Source organism: Triplophysa dalaica, chromosome 4, assembly GCF_015846415.1.
Source record: "Triplophysa dalaica isolate WHDGS20190420 chromosome 4, ASM1584641v1, whole genome shotgun sequence".
Classification (NCBI taxonomy): Eukaryota; Metazoa; Chordata; class Actinopteri; order Cypriniformes; family Nemacheilidae; genus Triplophysa; species Triplophysa dalaica.
Genome location: NC_079545.1, coordinates 7,398,417 through 7,419,221, shown reverse-complemented (window position 1 = coordinate 7,419,221; position 20,805 = coordinate 7,398,417). Strand labels below are relative to the sequence as shown.

The following is a 20,805-nucleotide window of genomic DNA, read 5'->3' as shown; positions in this document are numbered from 1 at the left end:
GTGCGTGTATTGTTTTATTCCAGCTGCAAACATTTAAACCTCTAGAGGGCAGTACAATATTTTAAGAATATCTGTATGGTTTGGATTGTTATTCTTACTGACAGATGTAACATTACTAAAACATAATAGCTAATGGAAAACATCCTTATATTTTATGACCAAAAGAAAAAGCGAGTGTGATGTAATAAAAGCATTGGGCATTTAAATCTCAAAGGTTACATTGACATTTACAAACATCCAACCACTCACCGATTCTGATACGTAAATAAGACTTTTTGTTTTCATACAAACAAAAAATAGTTCTGCAATCCTTCTATTTACAGAATTGTTCACTTAATTCTAAATGACTAAAAGTCATTTTTAAGATCTTATAACGCTGCTTCCATGTAATTGGAATCTTCCCACGATGGAACCGATTCTGATTTAGATTTGGTTGTCATTGTGGCAGTTTAGTTCCTACAAAGATATCAAATCTTGTTTTGGATCAATGGCCACCTTTAAACAAATGTATTTATGTAGCACGCATTCCCAGTGTGCTAAAAATACAGGGCTAAATCTTGTACAAAATCAGCAGCCTTATTTGTGTAAAGGTCACACTCACAAGATTAAGCATCACATGCATTTTGATATTTGTCTTTGCCAGTTAGAAACCGGCAATGAGCCCACAAAGTAATCTACACCTAAAATATAAGAGATTGGGTTTTTGGAGGTGTATAGCACCTGGAGTGGCACTGTTCATATGGCTGTCTACTTCATGTTTTAATGGTGAACTTCAGTACAGGAAGAATCTGATAAGGAAAGCAAGTCCAGCAAGAAAATCTCAACAGACATGACTAACACCTTGAAATATGGGTGGGATGACTGTCAATTAAAACCTATGTTGCCATTCAAATTTCCCTCTCTTAAAGACCCCAAGAATTTAATGTTATGTCTCTTGGCTTTGAGACCAAAAATCACAGTACATCTATATTGTAGTGGACAGCAAGTGTACACCGTTTGTGGGGTCAACTGGTTGCAAATGTCAAGTCATAGTTTTGTTAGATCTTCCATGGGATCTTTAAACATAACATGTTGATGTATTCTGAACTACTTCAAGAACTACTTTATGATTAAAAATCATTAGGATATTACGTAAATATCATGTTCCATGAAGATATTTTATACATTTCCTACTGTAAATATATAAAAACTTTCTTTTTGTGAGTGGATGGCCTGCCACAGTGCCTCAGATTAACAACTTCCAAGGCGACTTTCTCAATATTTTGCTTTTTTTGCACCCTCCGATTCCAACATTGTTAACAGTTGTTGTTCTGCCAGATAGTGTCATATCCTAACAAACCATATATCAATAGAAAGCTTATTTCTCCAGCTTTCAGATGATGCAAAAATCACAACTGTGTTGAGGCTCATTCAAGCCAAACGTGTGTAAAATCAAGATTTTATCAATTCCTGTTTGGAAAATCCAAGAAGAGATTTTTGAGAAAATTGTTTACTATGTGATCTGCAGCAATGCAGAACTATAAGTTTTAGTTTCATTGTTGCTATAGTATATATATATATATATATATATATATATATATATATACACTGAATTGTTTATGTAAAAAACTAGAGTCTTGCGGGAACATTTAAGGAAGTAGCCTTGCCAAATAATATGATGCTTCTTCAGTGCAGTATAGTTAAAAAGTGTAAAGTTTTACCTTGTCAAATAACGCGCTGCAGGTTCTAAGGCTGACAGGTGGCCCGGAAGACAGGAGGCGATTCTGAATAATGATAAGGTTGAGAATGGGAGAATATTTTACTTGACACAATAAAACACTATTTAAAGACTACAAATGGATTGCAGAGAGCAATGGTTTGCATGAAAAGGTGTGAGGAAGGAAAACAGAGGTAAAAGGTGGTTCTGAGTATGGATCTATATGTGAGAAAAATCAATAAGGAGAAATATGTAACTGTTTGGAGGGATATTAGCTGTTTATATATCATATTCATAAACTTGGATCATCTGTTCAAACAGTCTGTCAAGTTTGTCTGTTAAGTGCCATGTAAAGAACAAGCTTTTCCTCTGAAAATACCTAAACAACAACATGCATTTATATATGAAGCAATGTTGCATAGGATTTTGAGTAACCTGAATGTCTTTTGTCTTGTTCTGTTGAGAGATTCATTTATTTTAAACCAAAACTTCAGAAAATTAAGCTTAATCTTCGCAGCTTCCAGTGTCATTCAGCCATGTTACAGTAGACAACCTTTTAACCTATGGCATGACTTTTAGTTCATGGAAACTCAACATCCAGAGAACTCCAGAGAACCTAAGTCAGCTGCTGAGTAAAATGGAAAAAGGGATCTCTTTACGTTTGCACTATAAACAATATGCCTGAACATAACAATATCCACCTTCATTTATTGCAAGAAGCATGTCAATCATTTCTTTGTGATCTTTGATGACGACATGCGGTTTCTAAACACTACAACACCAGCAAGTGGTTGTCAGCCGGTTAAACAATCTAGCTAAGACTAAATGGTGTAGTAGATGGTTCATACTGTTTTTAAACCCCACGTTTCATCATCCACATTACAACGTGAAAACAGCTTTTAGAAAAGCTCCATTTTCATTAACAAAACGTCATCTCAGTGTGGACGAAAAAAGATGCGCTTCAGTGTGGATAGGTTTGTTTACAAGCATTCATACAAATATCTTTCTCTGTGTTCATCAGGACAAACATTGTGTACAGATTTGGAACTCCAGAGTGTGTAAATGAGGACAGAATTTTTATTTTTGGGTGAACTGTACCTTTAAGACCTTTTTACAGTTTTTCTTTTAGCAGTTGTGTTTACTGTTACTTGAACTTTAAACAAAATCATTGACTAAATGAATGGCCAAAGAAAATATAATTTAAAGGATCGTTAATACTATAAATTAACTGATCTCTGTTGTTGAAAGTCACCACTGTAAAACTTATGAAAATGGGTCCTTTTATTGATAGACAAACATGATCAGATGGGCTTTGAAATTTTTATAGCATGTCTGGTATCTTATTCATGGGGATATGGAAATACTGAAAGGTGCTTTGAATCTTGATTCATTTTATTCATGAAGGTGAACTGCACATTTTTGTTAAATCGGAAAGAATAAGAAAAAACAAACTCACCAGAGTATTTGTTGCAATGTAGCCATGAGCAGATTTATCTGAAAGCATGAAATAGCAATTCTGTTAGAGCATAAATAGAATAAAAATGTTGACTTTTTATTCTTTAAGAAAAATGTAGTTAAAGGAATTGGTTAAAAGCAATGTCCTTTTCTCTTCAATTCATTCTTTATTTTTTTAGGGTCAAGTAAAATTTTCTTGACTAAGGAACTTTTATGCATTTATAAACAATTTATTATTACAAACATTGTATGAGTAAGTAAGAGACACAAATAAAATGGCTTCAAACCCAAGACTAAAAAAAGATAAAAATCATCAATTAGACACAATTTAAAATAAGAACAATTCACCCATCAAACTTATTTATGATATTTAAGATGAAAAAATTTGGCCTAAATTGAAATGCATGTGTACGTGGGCGTGTATCACCTCCTGATGTAAAGCTCATGTATTTCTGGTTGTTGACGGTCTCTTTGGAGTCATAGAACTTGAGAACATCTATAACAGCCTGGGGATTTTTCTTCTGTTCAAGCTTAGTAATATTAGACGTTTGCAATAACCTGGCCCACTGTTCTGGAATACCCTGTGTTCGTAAAAACACAAAAAGTACAGATACAGTAAGTATATCAAAATATTTTGCCGCAAACAAATTAGTAATATCAAATGCATACAATGTTCTAGTATTGGCCAATGTTCAGCACATTATCCATATGGTCTCAAATACACATGACTAATATCTAATGTCCAAGCAAGCACAACAGGCACACCAACTGTCATAAAAACACACAATAATAGATATCCATTCCAAACACACACATTCTCAACCCCGTGAGATGTTTGGGTGAACTCACAGTGAACTCTCCAGTAACTGCGTCAAAGCCGACGTGGATGGTGTGCTCGAAATCAGAAGGTAGGGATATCTCAGGACGCTCTTTCTCCTTCTTCTTATTGGCTGTGAAGTAAAGAAACGCACATACTTTTGATGGTCTGATGGAAACCCTTGCCGTGCTTTCAGATACATGTAATGATCTTGAAAACATTACTGGGGTGCGCCAGTGTAACAGAAACCTGATTATGACAGTAAGGGAGTCTAGCTTCTCATTCTAGCTTTTTTAAATGCAAAAAGGCACCTTTGTAAATGCCTTGATATGAAAACAATGAATATTTATTGGGTCGTATAGCAGATGTGGTCTGGAAACCTCATGGGAAAGTCCAGTCAAGTAAATTTGAAATTCATGAGCCAGGTTGTTAATTCACCAGCTGATTATTACACAGCTATCAGCGTCTGCCTTTTAGACCTCCGAAATGCATATAAAGTATGCTAATTCATATTATGTACTATTAAATTTGCTTCAAACAGCGTGTGCAAGACACATCACAAAAAATATTGAAGCGCAGAATACCCATTTTGACTCATTTTTGGACCTGACTGTAGTTTTTGGACCTGCAGTGATGAATCTAAACTTTACTGTGAATTAAGACTGTACTGAAACTGTAGAAGCATCATTCATGTATAAGAGAATACTTCCATGTTTCTAAAGCAAACAGTGACATCAGTGGTGTAGTCAGGGCCATACAGACGTATGCGCCTTATGCTTACTTTATCCACAGCGCTGTTTCTGTATAACAACTTCTAAATATTTACATTATAATAGGAGCATATTGGATTTTTATTATTAAAGGAGCGTATTCCTAGTAGCATTGTTAACCACCACACAAACCATGCAAATGCATATGGCCCTGCAAGCTTGGGGGTCCCCAAGTGGCTACGAGCGGTGAAATCATTTGATGCTTGATTGAGACACTCAGATATACGCAATGAAGCGCACATATTAAAGCATCGCTCAAAAACGAAAGAAAGCAAATGAAAATAAATCTAATACTCATTTTACGAATATAGCAAAACTATGCTATGAAAAGAATAATTAAAATAAGAATTTTGCACCGTTGGCTTTCTTATACTGTAGCTATAAGCATTCTGTATTATCTATATAAAACAAAGGACACATTTTCATCCCAAAACCCAGAAGGTATATTCTTATAACAAACTGCATAGAATTGTATGCTGTTATGTGGTTCAACTTAAAATAAATCCAATTTATATTTGTATGTATATATGTGTCATTAATTCCATGTACTCAATAATGCTGTGGAATTCAAACAAAAAATGTTTGGCAATGTTTGGGGGGCCTCAGGTCTTGACTTTGCTTGGGCCCCCAAAATTGTAAACACGCCCTTGCGAACCCTTGCGTACCCTCCATATATCCACTTACTTTCCCTTTAACTGTATCACCCTTTTCTTTATTTTGTTTTTAAACTCACGATTCTTTCATACAATGAGTGAATTTCTTAAAATATACACAATATTACCTGCGGCCCCGTCTGCTCTAGTACACCACTCTTTTGTTACTACATGGTACACCACTGAGTGGCACACAGCTTGAAAACACACAATTAGGTGTATAAGCAGTTATTTACTATATTATTACTTATTGTCATGTTCAAAGCCATTGAACCATGATATGTGGATGCAAGCAACAGATTATGTAGGCCAGGGGTGCAGTTCTGGAGGCCCCCTCACTGTTGTGTTTGGCTTCAACACCCCTTGAGGTTAAAAGACAAAGATATAACTACAAACACTGAAAACATGGAAGATTTCTTTAATACAAAAACAAGTGATCATAATATTTCGAGGAATGCCTTTACGTTTTTGTAAGGGGGGCAGTTGAGAAGAGAATCTATGATGATGTGTTTTGCTCCATGCACCCTCAGGGCTGAGCGGCGGAAAGAATAACCACAGCTCATGTTACAGTACATGACCCTGAGAATCAAGGATGGGTTCTTATATTGTTGATACTGGTGTGCATGCGCGTGTACGCATCTAATGGATTCTTTTGTGTTGTAGTGATAAGTAGATGATGTCTTTGACTTTGAATAAAACATGGACAGTTTTGTATCAGTCTACCAGTCCAACATACAGTAGCTCTTGGCCCAACAAAATTACTTGGACTCTCTTTGTTAACCCGTACTTTAATCTTGTGTGGATGTTTTTCTGTTGGATTCTGTTTTACCCGTTCAACCCTGTGGATAATCATTTGGGATTTTTGCTCTACTCCTTGGATGTTTTGTCTCGTTTACCCGGATTCGTTAAATTATATCATTGACATTTCAGTTTTCTTTGTGGCATCCTTATTCGTTTGATGGAAGTGTAACATGTGTAAAATATTCATGGACCTTGTGACTACAAATAGATATAAGATAGCACTGGATCATGTAATGCTTAAGTCACATTGAAGGGATACTTACTTTTGTCTCCCCCTGGGAAAATGGACCTGAGACGGGCTTTTTTGTTTTTCTCTTCTGGAGCCATTGGAAGTGGTTTAGAACTGTGCACTGAAGAAGGGTCACGGGAACTACTGTTCATTCTCAAGGGGGGGGCAGGTGGTTTCTCTTCAATATCGACACTATCGGACATCTTTAGCTGCACTCACTATGACCTGCAAAGAGAGAGAGAATCAATGTAAGGTGACGGTCTTACAAGGTCTATGAAATGATTTACAAAAGTCTTGTGTGGAGCCACATTCACCTGTGCAAAGCCCAGACCCGAATCCCATTGAACATCTCTGTGATGATTAGACTGAACTTCTTGAACTCTGCCACATACATGAACTCATGCATGGAAGCAAAACTTGTGGTGTTTTTCTAATATAGTACTGGATTTTCAAATATAGAATGAAACATTTAGTTGGTTACAGGTCTTAGGTATTTTTCTGATACAATGTGGACTTTGGGCCTCATGTATGAGTTTGAGTACTTGAACACCTGCAAGCACACCACATATTTTATCAGGAACTGCACATACACCACACATACTTTTGTAGACGTGTCTAATTTATTGCACAAATTCATGGACACTGGGTTGCTCATTATTACACTAAACCATGAGCTCATTATTACATTTAGTCGTGTGCCAGAGTAAAACTAAAACTTATGGTAAATCGTGTGTCGTCCGAAAGCCCCGGAAAGATGTTCGGAAAAGTGTAGGTTAAAGCGCACATCATGATATATTTGTTTTTCTTTTGAAAATTCTAAGAGGCGCTCGACACAATTCAATTCTTATAAAGTATACCGGAAACATAACTCAGGCCGTTGTTAAAACCTTATAAGGTGAGCCAATAACATAACTGTGGAGAGGCTAGGTGGGCCTGATTGAAATATAATAGTGGCAAAGAAGAAGGGGACAGCCTCACAAAAAGATGATTTCATGTGAAACAGGACTAGTGAACAATGTGAAATACAACTTGAGATTTCTGTATAAAGTATGGAGTCAGATGTGTGTTTGTTAGATCACTTCAGATGAACTCTGAATATCTCACTTTGTTGGCTCGAGCAAATCAAATTTGAGCTTTAAAGAAGTTAAAGAAGTTTGGCATCTGGAACTCTTTTCTGTTCGATTTCTTGTTTGAACTCTGCACCCATGCTCAGACATCAAGTCATCACTCTTATGTTATTCTATATGATAAATATAAATAATATAAAACATTGTAATATTAACAGTTTGTTTTCTAAATTTTGCTATGTCACACCATAGGACACATACAATTTTTTTGTCAACTACCCACATACATTTTTTTTTTCATTTCTCATATCTGAAACATTTATCCATTTAAAAATAGCAGCTAGTATAATGTATGCACTGGAGAGTCAAACAGTGTATTCAGAACAAAGCCAGAATGTTTACAATGAGGCTTTTTAACACATTTGCTCTTCCTGTGAATTTGTTATGCATAAACCCAAGCACACACACAGACACACACACACTCCCTCTGTGCATCAGGAAACAGTAGATTCGTGTCACTTTATGATACTGCCCATAACCTCATGTAAATAAGGCACTGCTTCTCAGTTTCTGTGTTGCGAAAAATGTTGTGACACATAATATTCTTATTTTTCTTTTCAATAATCGCATCAAACTAACAAAAAGTTGTCCTGCCCTGCCACAGAGTCACAGACAGTATTCGTCATGTTGGTTAGAGGGTATTATTTTAACACTAAAAAAACCTTAAGATCTACCGATTAAACAAGGAACTTTGCATATGGTTAGAAACTACTGAACATAACATTCATCAGAAGGAAACACAAATACACACAACCCACACAAATAAACACAGACGCCATGTCACCTTTCTGGTGCAATCAATTGTAATTAGACTGTGACCCTCTAGCATGGATTTTTGCCATTATGCAACCATTATGTACCATGCATGACATCCAAAATCCTGTCATTGCGTCTTCTTACAGTATTACGGCTAGTACCAAACATGTGGCACACACATACATACACTCTTCCATGTAAACAAATGTTCTATTTGCCCACTGCTTTTCAATATTTTGATCTTGTCTTCTAGTAGAGAAACTGAAGAATTCAACAATAGTAATGTGCAAATGGATGGTAATGTAATGTCAACATGACAGCGCCCATGTGGGGATTATCCATTTCCTAGTGGAATAAAAATGATGTTCCTATAAACTCACATTTTATACACACAAAATTACAATTCACATAATTTAGTAAAAACTGTTATTTATTTCCTTATGTATAAAAGTTTTGGTAACACTTTAGGATAGGGATTCTCACTATTAAAGTTCCTTATTAGATGTCTATTTGTAGCATATTGGCTGTTTATTAGTACTTATAAAGCACATATTCAACATGACCATATTCTACTTCCCTAATCCTACATAATACATAAACCTAACAACTACCTTACTTACTATTAATAAGCTACAAATTAGTAGTTTACAGAGGCAAAAGTCATAGTTAATGGTTTATTTATACCGAGACTTGGACCTTAAAATAAAGTGTGACCAAAGTTTGAATTATCTTAAAATGAATGCACCGTTCAGCATGGATCTAAAACAACTTTTCCAATGGGGTATTATTTTTGGAAAAAAGTTATTTCCTTGTAAACAAAACAAGATATGAAAATAGTTTTTGCATTGCAGTGGTTTAGCTAACAAGCAAATTCAGGACAAAGCCTACAATCATTTTGGTTCATGTTTAGGCATGGTGTCTAAGTAATACCATGTTTATATTGTCAGTAATGCTTTTTAGGGTTATTAAAGTGTTGCCTGACTCCTGTCACCAATGGCTGCTTGGAATAGAGCCAGTAGATAGTGTCTTGTTAACCATATATGCATAAATGTCACCTTTAACATATACCAATACACTAGTGTATTTCAGTTTGGAGAGGAAAGATGTGTTTATATAAAGGGTTCTTTTCTCTCCAAACTTAAATAAATACACAAGTGCTACTTACAGAAATTGTGTATGTATTTATTTGATATTGGCTTGATTTTTTTATTTTGGTTGGTGCCGCTGAAAAGCTCTAAACTAGCGTCTCAAAATAACAACATTATTCATCTGTTTGCGGTTAATTCTGTCTGCTGTGAGAATCTAGGTGTGGCACGGACTCTTCAACTGTCGTTTTTCTGGCCCAACCGGAACTCCAAAAGAACGAGACAGAGAGAGCAATAAACCACCTCTAACACCTCTAATTTTCTCCTAGACATTTCAGCAACTGCTTAAGCCATTGCTGCTAGTTATAATGTGCTATGTCTATGTAACACGGCATGGACACATCTTTCAGAATGGCAATGGCAGATTCAGAATCCAAAGACTTTCAGCAGCACCAACATAAATGTATTGAGGCCCAAATAGAACTTCCGTTGGACCTGCAAAAGAATAAGTAGTAGAGTAGTTTTATGTGATTTAATACTTTTAATTTAAATCAAATATTAATAAATTATATTATAACAAACACAGATCGAAAGTTAACTTCGGGCCAGGCGCATAAGTCCAATAAAACCATCTAAAAGTGATATCACACTCCCAATACTGTTATGGCTGGTCATCAGCACACTGTGTCTATTGGTTGTGAGAAATTAATTAATTAATTAATATTTATTTTGGTTGAATAAGAGTTTATTATATTATGAAAACATGCAGGCTTCAAAGCTCAAAACGCCGGTATCAAAATCAGCTTCTATTTTTAAGAGTGCATAGTTTTTAGGATGAGCATCAAGTTCAAATAAGTTCGACTTTTCAGAAAGATTTTGAGACCTCTGCATTCTGCACAGTCCTCTGCACTTCATCGAAATATTGTGGGAAAAGCAGAGGCTTACTTTGGCACATACTAATCCTCACATCCTCTGAGAAGTGAAGGCTTTATAAAATATCTCTCAGTATGGTCAGAATAGATGTTTTTAGATCAGCTATGTGTCTGCTTACATGTCTTTTCTCTTGACTAAGAATTAACTAATTTGAACAAACTTTCTTTGTTATGTGTGAATCATGTTATGTTTTACCATTTAAAAATGCATGACATTAAGATGTTAAATATAACTGCTCGGGGGGAACCGACCCAGGCTTTCCTGAGGCAAACACTTAATAAATTATTGAGGTACGCTTCAAAGACTAAATTAAATGTCAACCATACAGATGCTAGTAAGAGTTTAGGTAAACCAGTAGTTTACAATTACCTGTAACTAACTATTACAATTTACAGGTTTGTTACAATACACAAAAAACTGCCATCAATAGTGCTGCCAGTAAAATACTTTTTTCTTGTCACTCAGCAGGACTTTTATTGTGAAACCAACACGACTTTCAAAACAAAGACCGCGTGTCTATGTACATTCATATATTTATGACCTGATATCAAAACAAGTCGTAAATATTTTACCAACACCTTACCTCACCCCAAACCTTAAATCACAGCCGCAAAGACTGATTTTGCTAAAAACCCAAGTTTCATGATTTGGCAAAGCAAGGATAAAAGGCGGCCTAAACCTGTCCCTAAACCTAACGTCACAGGGGAAAAATCAAATAGGAAATAGGAATTCACATAAATGAGCCACCTTGTTAAATAGTGACAAATTCCCCTTCTGCTTGCGTTGATATATTTATACATATTTAAGATATTGCATATTAAAATACTTTGGATTGAAAGTCATGCTGGGTGACACAGAATTTTTTTTTGATAACTGACACGGAAAAAACTTTGACACAAATTAATAGATTACAGTTTGTGACAATGTCTTAATTCCCTTGAGACTCTGCTATCTCTAAAGTACCTTCGATCACCATGTACATTGATGGTTTTGAGCCCTATTTCTAAAGGACATGGTTCGGAACTATTGAATATAAACACTATTGAATACCATTCAACATTATATAGCTACCATCAAACTTCCATGATATTTTTATCTGAAACCAGGAGGTGCATAATGGTACTACAGAACAATGAATGTTTTTTATAAATTTTTATTTAGATTCTAAATTTATTTAAGGAAAGCGTATAAACTCAAATTTGAGCCTTATCTGTTAACAAATAGTATTTTGTAGCTGATGAACTCTTTCTCCCAACTCTTATCATCAGTAATAGAGAGTCATTACGCAGATTTAGACGACTAGCCTACATTGACGTGCAAATGAAGCAGCATTGGTCTTTCTCGTTCCAAGAGTGGGGAGACTTAAAGATGGCTGCTGTAGTTTTTCCTTATCCTCCACTGTAGCATTTAAAACTCTGACCTATTTAAAGAGTGCAGTAAAGAGATATGAGTGAAAATCCCTGGATCTCCCATTACATTCCTCCCCTGTTCATCTCTCTTTGAGAGCAAAATATGCAATAAACACGGCATACTTCCCCCTCATTGTTTTGGCTGTTGTTTACATTAAAATGATTGTGCCCCATATATAATCTTCTTGTAGTAGAAATAGCTGCTGAGATTATGAATTGTTATGGATATATTAATAATTTTATAATACTTTATAACTACAATGTTTAAATAATTGGAAAATAAATTTATATTTGATTGTGTTGCAGTGACCAAGGAAGAATTTTTATAACATTTTTTCTTTAATTTTTGTGGTTTTAGTATGTGTAATTAAAAGATCATATAAAAACTATTTTAAAAAGTAGCAATAAAAAAGGCGATTTTAGGTTTCGGTTGTCGGCCAAGTGCACCCTGAATTTTCAGTATCGGTTTCGGCCCAGAATTTTAATGTCGGTGCATCACTGGTATATTCAATATTCTTTATTCTTTCAGAGCTTGTTACAATGTATTTTCATATTATCTTTCCTGTAAATGACACATTCAGAACTGCTTTAGACTTTGGGCATAAATATATCTGTTTAAAAGCAGCTATTGCGAACCCCTTGGCTATTTGGGAAACGTTTAAAGTAAGAGTGTACCTAAGCCCTTTAAATGCTTTCTGTGTTGGTAGCCTACTAGGCTTCAGAACAAAGATTTTAATAAATAGCAGAACACAACACAACACAACATAACACATCTGTATCACAAAATACCAGGCGTCATTAAGAGTGTCAGAGTAAGAAAGATGAATTTGATAAACACAGCTATTACATGGCAGGAATGTACTGTATTTTATCATGAAAGGTATAACGTGTCACTTGGCACAACTTTTTTTCTTGTCACTCCTTAAGACCAACCAAACCCTAAAATCACAACTAATTAAACTCATTTTGCCAAAACGCACACATTTTATGGCCCTAACCCAGCCCCTAAACCAAATGTCACAGGGTCAAAGACAAATCATCAATACATTTATACATTTTCTGCCACCTATCCAGAATCGGGCTTGGATGGCAGCAGACTGGTAGAGTAGAGTAGTCCATATGACATATAAGAGCAGTGTCAAACACCTGTTCATGCAATAGCATGCCAGAGCTCAATCTGTGGAGTCTTTTACATGCCATCACATTTATTGTCATCTCAGATTTTGAGCTTTAACATTTCGATTTGACAAGAAATTAAAATCACTGTATCTATAAAGATACATCACATAGCATCCCAAACAGACTCTCATTTTGATTACCATTTATCTAAAGGTCAGCTAGGAATTATGAAAATCACCCAGTTTCTTTCCTCCTTAACTAGGAAAAAATTGAAAAATCATCTTAATAGAAAGATCAGAAATATCAGTAGGTGCAATGGTTGAAGTGCATACGGCACTTAACAAATATGAAAAGACACAATAATACACAAAATTCATGAGATAAGATCTAAACTTGACCCATACATTGCTTACACCAAAATAGGCTTTGTTATATTCTGTGTTACAGGTGTATATATGGTCTTGTGAATATAGTCATGGTTAAAAGGCCATATTAGATACAACATGAGTTCTATGGGCCAATAGCATGCCCTTGACCACTTGCTTTTATAAAAGGCCTACAACACGATAATGTTTAGGACACCCATATAGCCTTTCTAGACAATAGTCCCTGGAAAGCAGACCTACCTATAGTTGAGGTGAATAATTGGCCTCTATTCATAGAACAAAGTCCCCCTGTGTGCAGGTGTGTTGTTCATATTTTGATTTTATTTAATTTTTTAGCAAAGCTGGGGGATGATCACTTCACAATCACATCATGGACAAAAGTTATATGTTCATAATCTTTGCTAATAACAGTACAGGGAAGTCCACAAGTATTCCTGCAGGTACTTAGTTCATGTATTGCTCAAAGAGAATTTATGCTTTCTTTATTTACTCATCTTCATGTTATTTTAAACGTATGTCTCCCATAGAACACAAAAAAGCTGTTAGTTTAAGTAGTAAACCTCAATTTCATTAGATAGACTAACTATTGGTTGGACCTGAAATTGCCTCATCAAGCTTAATACTCAGACATCAGAGTATTTTAAAATAGAAAATCAGCATTCAGGGATGCAAACTTTTCAGTGTTTATTCGATGGATATGTTTAAGCATTAAGACTTTTCCACTTGTATTTAAATCTATTCACACTGATCAACCCCATTACACATAATGGTTATCCTAAAAAGTCGTTCAAATAAAACTGTGGGAAACTTGTACTGTTTTACCAATGCGATGTGACAAAAAGCCACTATTAGCAGTCCAGTGAAGTCATTAATATTACAAAGAATGAAATCAAAAAGAAGTAATAAATACATTCTGTGTTGCCACAATTGGAATAAAAATCCGAGGCACTTTGAGCCATGCTATTACTGTCCCAATTTAACCTCATATTAATGAATTTTAGTTTTGCCAGAACCTCTTCCCATACAATGGCTATATGTTCCTTAACTGACACAAAGGCAGTGATTTTTTAAAACTTCTATGTCATGATAAATTAAAAACAACTATTTTGGTGACGAGAACAACAAGTAAATATAAGATATCTGGGCCACAATGGAGATTATGAAAAAAACAAAATCTGTGGTCTGTGGATTTTTCTTCACCAAAATGAGGTAGCAGGGATTAACACCTCCATACAGGTAAAACACTTTTTAAGTGTGGTGACCATAGTGTTGATATTAACCCATAATGGATACTGTTATTAGAGTTGAACTTAAACAAACCATCAAGCATTAACTGAATAATTCAACCAGCACTGCTTGTGCTACAGGCATGAATGAATTCTGAATAACGCTTCTTCATCAAAAAGAAAAGTGACTTACAATTTTTCACCTCTTTTTAAATTCACCTTTTACTTCAAAGATTTTAAGTAGAGTTTTATAGTATAACCAATAACTATAGCAACTATGGCAATATTATACTTAATATTCAAATCAGAGGTCCAGAACCAACTAAAAAATAATAAATGTTCAGTTAAAGCGAAATTGTTCAAAAAATGAATGCCAAGTGGTAAATGTTTCAAAGGTGAAATACGGACATAAAAATTAAATGTAGCCTGGCAGACAGTATTGATGGCTGAGGTCAGTTTTGTGTGTGCATATGATTCCCTGCTGATATGGCTGTAATACCGACCAACACTACACCCACAAATGAGTCTGCTGATGCATCAGCCTTAGGCTAATGAAAGCCTTCCTCTTCAAACATGCTGTTATTGTTATCTACCACACACTCACTCTGATGGACCAAAAATGAAGCATATCAAAAAAATTGGCATACATATAAACTCTTGCACACACAAAGTAACAGATGGAACATGATCCTTCATTAACCCCATACTGGCCATACTTAAGCTAACATTTCTCGTCTCACTGATCTCGATGTGAACCCAACAGATTACACATAACAGACACACACATGCCTGTATCTCCCACTTTGAAGTTTGAGTTTAATGTTTTATGTCTTTAAATACGCAAGTGTTTTAAGAGAGTACTAAAAGTTCAAAAGGCCAAATGTTTCAGCTGAGGAAACATGGTGTGTGCTTATGTTGTGTGACTAAGCATGTCGGAGTGTCATAGGCCTAATATTTTTCAGTCAAACATACATACAGCCACACAATCATACATGGTTAAGGTTAGAACTGACTATAAGGGGAATAAATCAATGAAAAGCTCTAGGGTACTTTATGATAAACAGGTAGAGTATGTTGGGGTGTCTGAAAGTAAGACACACACACAAACACTGCAGGCAATTGCCAGATGGCACTCAATCATCTATGCTAATCCAGAATAGGGACCGGGGCTCTACTTGCACCTTACAATGGCACACAGACACACATGTCCTAAATGTGTCAATATGACTGTAGAAAAAGGGGGAGAGAGGATAACTGTTTTTTTTGCTTGTGTGTGTGTTTTTCTGTTCGCATGTGTGTGTGTGTGTGTGTGTGTGTGTAATCATGCAAGTCATTATTTTGTCGCCTTAGAATAAGGTTCTATCTGAAATTTTGGTCAAAATTGAGTTACTCACATATCCTTGACAATTTATTTAAATTATGGCATGTTTGTTTTTTATAATGTGTACTTTTAGGGATTTTTTAAGAAAACAAAAAGGTTCTATAAGGTTCTATCAGGAATCAGGAAGCAGCAACCTTCCGATCTCTCTTGCGAAGCCAACATGGAAGCGACTTAAACAGCAATTAATCGACTGGCCGCTAGAGACTGGCTCCAAAAGAGAGCAGAATCTCATTGAGTACCATGTTAAAACTTTACAGCATAAAAAAAATTTTTACAGCCTGGTACAAAATAACGATTTGAGTCTATATAGCTAATTTTACCCTTCATGACAACTGTGAGGTCGGTGAATCATTTTTATATCTCACCCATTTAACATATATTAACCCTTAAAATTCTGCAACTGAATTTGGCCACTTGAGTGACAAGTGGTTTCAGCAACCAGGCTCCAGCCACGTCCCACTTCTTTGTCTATTTTTGATTATCTGGGAGTGATGCACTGCTAAGATGGCGATGATCGGCTCCGCCCACTTTAAGCTTCAAAACAGCGCATTAGAAACCTAAGAGTGACTTTGTCCCTATTTCATATTTATATATTTATATTTGAAGAAATCTCAAGGAAGAGCAGCTCAAAGAACAGTATTTTTTCATTTTCATTTTGTTTTAGGTTTTGTTGAGGGGATTTTTTTTTTTTATAGACACAACTCAGTAACGCTATTTTACTAATTCCTTTGTTAAAATACACTCTCATAATGCGATTAATGCCTCTTATTTTAATTTTACAATATTATGCCAAATAGTCGAGAATGTCAAAAGTCTTCATTACAACAATTAACATTATCATGTTATTTCAGCCAAAGTCATCTCTTGAAAGTAATTTTACCTGTCCCACCTTCTGTAGATTAAACATTTAGAAACAACAATAAGCACCGCCTTTTATGCTTAACTTGAACAAGAAAAAAAGCATCCTAAAATATGAAATAAGTGTCATAAATACATATAAATATAAATGTATTTTTTTTACACATTATTACAACACTAATTGAAAGCATTATAACAAAAATATATTTTTTAAGTAAATTGTTTGTGTCGCTTAAAAATAGATTGGTTGAATAAATGTTTTGCAGATAGAACCTTATACTGTAGTTTTAAGGGATTTTTCAGAATTAGAATGTTCTATCTGCTTTTGACTTGTTCCAAAAATCCCCATTTACAAATTTCAGAAAATGTTGATATTGTACATTTAGAATACATTAAGGGTCTCCTTTCACAAATGAAAGAGATTTGTTCCTCATGTAATTTTTGCTACATGACGTACAAAAACGTTGAAGCTCAATATCGCAAAACTACTCGGAACGCAGATAAAACCTTAGAATTCCAAGGCAACGATTTGCATAGATGATTTCGGGTGTGAATCGTTACCCTATTATTGATTTTGCATTTGTATGTACAAGCATATGGACTCCTCGTAACCTAAATGTGCCTGCATCCTTACTAGAATGTAGAGATCTCTTTTTCTCTTACAGTCTCAAACTCAATCCGTAGATCTTATTAACATCACTGTACCATAGAAAAAGCGATGAGAGGAATTTGAGCCAGTGTGTTCCATAATTACATTTACACTTGGCACTTTGGCTGTTTAAATCATGCCGAAGGACTTAGACATCATTCTAAACTTCCTAATAAGAATATTTTCTATTACCTTCAATCCTTTCCGTAGAAGAAAATAGACAGAAAACAAAAAAGAGAAGATCATAAGGCAACACAGAACATCTGAAAATGCTATGGATTGCAATGATTCCTATATACTATAACAATGACAAAAGTACAGAGGACCAGGGATGCCGCCAGAAATTCTGGGCCCAATGGAAACCAAAATTTCTGGGCCCCTACAAATAGGAAAATAAAAAGGGGGTCTGCTCTTCTGGGCCCTAAATCAGCCTGGGCCCTTAGAATCGTCCTAACCTTCTACCCCTTTACGGCGCCCATGCAGAGGACTGATAGAACATTGTAATGTAGACATGTAACTTCATGTGAAAAAGTATCAAATGAGCACAGCCTTTACCGGGGTACCCTGATTATCTATCATATAATATTATATTATATAATCATGTAACTACGTCTCCTTGCCTGACTGATTACAAAGTAAACTTCACCATAAAATTTAATGAAATTTATTTTTTACTTGGAAACTGTCTGCAAAAGAACTGAAAAGAGCCTAGAACAGAGCCTTGATGAACACCCACACCTAGTTACCTTTGTGATAAAATCGCAATCTTTGTGTTCATTTTTGCAGCAGTTTAAACCTAATCTGTGAAGTTAAGGCTAGAGACACTTTGCATGCACATAAACCCATACAGGCTTGTAAAGAGACAGAAGCAAAAAATTCTATAACCAGTTCGTAACAGTTGCCACCCCCTACCACTCTCAACTGAACCACACATCAGACATATATGCAAATACGCTCATGCCCCAGCTGCTGAAGCACTCCAGAGTCATACTATGAAGTTTTACCAAGATACATCCTTCTGTTTGGAAAACAGTCACACTTAACCCACAAGTCTCAAATCACTCACGCTACATAATCTGCATCTATCATAAGATTCTAACAATCCAAAAATGAAAGCTTTGCAAACGAAAGACACTTACAGACACATCAAGATGTGGACAAACAATTATGCCTTTATCCTAGACAAATCAACAATTATCATGAAAAATGACAATAAAACATGCTTTGTTTTGATCTAAACCAATGATATACAAGAGGTAGCATTATGTCAAGTATTGTTCATAAAAAATCAGTATTTTACACATTCATGTGGAGCCTAAAATTGCTCAATCATTCACTGTCCACTTTATAGCAACTAGAACATAATTATTTTAATTTGAAACTGCTCATGTTTTATAATATGACCTACATGTTACGTCTGAAAAACCACTAAATCGGATCAGATTTTGTCCGAGATACATTTCCAAAAATCGAACTTCAGTTTGAACTATCATTTAATTGAAATAACTGATTTACTGTGACTTTGCTTGTCCTATGTAAAACAAACTGCAGTTCAGTCATATACATCAATTTATATTCAGTACACAATTATTTTGAGCACAATTTACATGAGTGGTTATATTATTGTGTATTTGCATAATTTTATGGATGTATGTGTAACATTGACACTGTAATTTAAAATGCTGATGCTTGACATACAGTATACGTTTATATATATACAATAAATTCACATAAAAAAATAGGACCGAAAATCAGGGATTGTGATGCAGTGCTCTGGCAGTCAATGTAAGATTATGACTCAGGTCAACAGGGCCATTGTCTCTGGTTGTCACAGTGTTATTACTGCTAAGTATGTTAAACAATAATTGTCACAAAATATAAATATTGTTATTTTATATCTAAAAACCAATAAGAATATTTGTCATATATTAGTTGAGAAATGTAAAGTTGTAATTACAATATGTGAAGCTAAAATGGTATGTTTTCATTATTGTCAAAACTTTTGTGGTTTAAATGGGCGGATAGAGAAACAAGAGAAACAAGAGAAAAAGAAGGTAGAAGAATACTCAGATCAGTAGCAAACACACATGTGTAGTGTAAACAGATGGAACCCACATACATAAACCCATGTATTGTTCTCCCTCCCTTAATGACTGTTTCCTTGAAGAGGTGTGTTGAGGCATGCTAGGGATACATACAGTAAATAATATGTCAATAGTATCAGTCAATAAAGGCTTCTAGATTAAGCATAACAGTGTATGTATACAAAATTACCACATCTTCATGCCATAACCAAGAAATAAATACCAGGGATAACCAAAATTAGATGTATCCCAGCTCTTTACCCTGTACGTTTAGCTGTCAGGATTTCATTGTGTACAAGCCCCCAAACGTCATTATATACTCCACCCCTCACAGACTCCACGTACACCCCATCCCACAGGACACATATGCAAATGAATTAAATCCCACCTTTCTTCTTGTCAAAAACATCAGTTGTTCTTTGTTCATGCCACTCTATATCTAATAACAGTTCTATAAAAAGATGGGTGTTAGCTATAGCTCAGACTCCTAAAGTGTATGTGTCTGCATGGCCTGTTATTCGTCTGCAAAAGCTTGGTAGAGTTAAAAATCAATCATTCAGAAGCGTTCCCTATAAAAGGCCCAAAACAGACATGTGCAGTCAAACAAAAGATTGTATCCCAACACCAGTGCCATAAATCTGCCCTTCTAATCAGGCTTCCGTCCATCCATTCATCCATTCATCCTCCATCTCTGCATCTATCCAGCTGTAGCACCGATGAAACAAGGACCAAGATTCATCCGTCAAAATGGACACAGACACAAATGCAGCTTTGAATCTCGGTGCCCCGATATAGCAGTGCTTTTTGTTACAGATTGCTCTGCAGCTGCACTTATTCTACCACCACAGACCCACAACAAACATTTTTTTGTGATATCAATAGAGTTGTTTTTGTGGATGTGCCGCTTTAATGGGGCAGAGGCAGCTGACAGCGGCAGCATCCCCCAGAATGCAACAGCATCTCCTCCATATGACACAATGCTTCAACAAAGCTGCTCTTTCATTTCCTCCTTAATTTCTCTGCGTTCTGTTATTCTACTCTTCTCTATTCCTTAGTAGGGCTGCATACTGAAAGCTGAGGTAAAAAGCATCCCCCCGCCCTCCATCCACCCCTCCCCCTTCTCTTCTTCATCCATATTCGAGTCATCGCAGATGGAAAAAGAGCCATTGAGAAAGAGCTCACCTGAAACATGTCTTGACATTCCCTGGCTGGATCTGTGAGAGTCTTAGCGTGTTTAACTGGTACATCCTCCACAGCACATATTCCTGAAAGCTAGTGTCCTCACAGGCTCTCCATTCTTTGGTCAGACCGGTTCCTGACCCCAAAACCTGGACTCACTGCCTGTAGTCGGCAGCCTGCCTGCCTGCTTCA

At 35.6% G+C, this 20,805-nt stretch overlaps 1 protein-coding gene across 2 annotated transcripts in view; it reads right to left on the bottom strand.

Annotated features, from left to right (window-relative positions):
* Window positions 1–20,805, bottom strand: part of LOC130419019 (serine/threonine-protein kinase PAK 3) — a 29,704-nt gene extending 8,899 nt beyond the window's left edge. For both annotated transcript variants that reach the window (XM_056745358.1, XM_056745359.1), the window contains exons 1-6: window positions 20,617–20,805; window positions 6,456–6,646; window positions 4,001–4,101; window positions 3,579–3,732; window positions 3,153–3,190; window positions 1,701–1,763 (exon numbers count right to left, since the gene is read on the bottom strand). In XM_056745358.1, coding sequence (XP_056601336.1) covers window positions 1,701–1,763; window positions 3,153–3,190; window positions 3,579–3,732; window positions 4,001–4,101; window positions 6,456–6,624 — 525 coding nt within the window. In that variant the 5' untranslated portion in view covers window positions 6,625–6,646; window positions 20,617–20,805. The remainder of the gene's footprint in view (window positions 1–1,700; window positions 1,764–3,152; window positions 3,191–3,578; window positions 3,733–4,000; window positions 4,102–6,455; window positions 6,647–20,616) is intronic.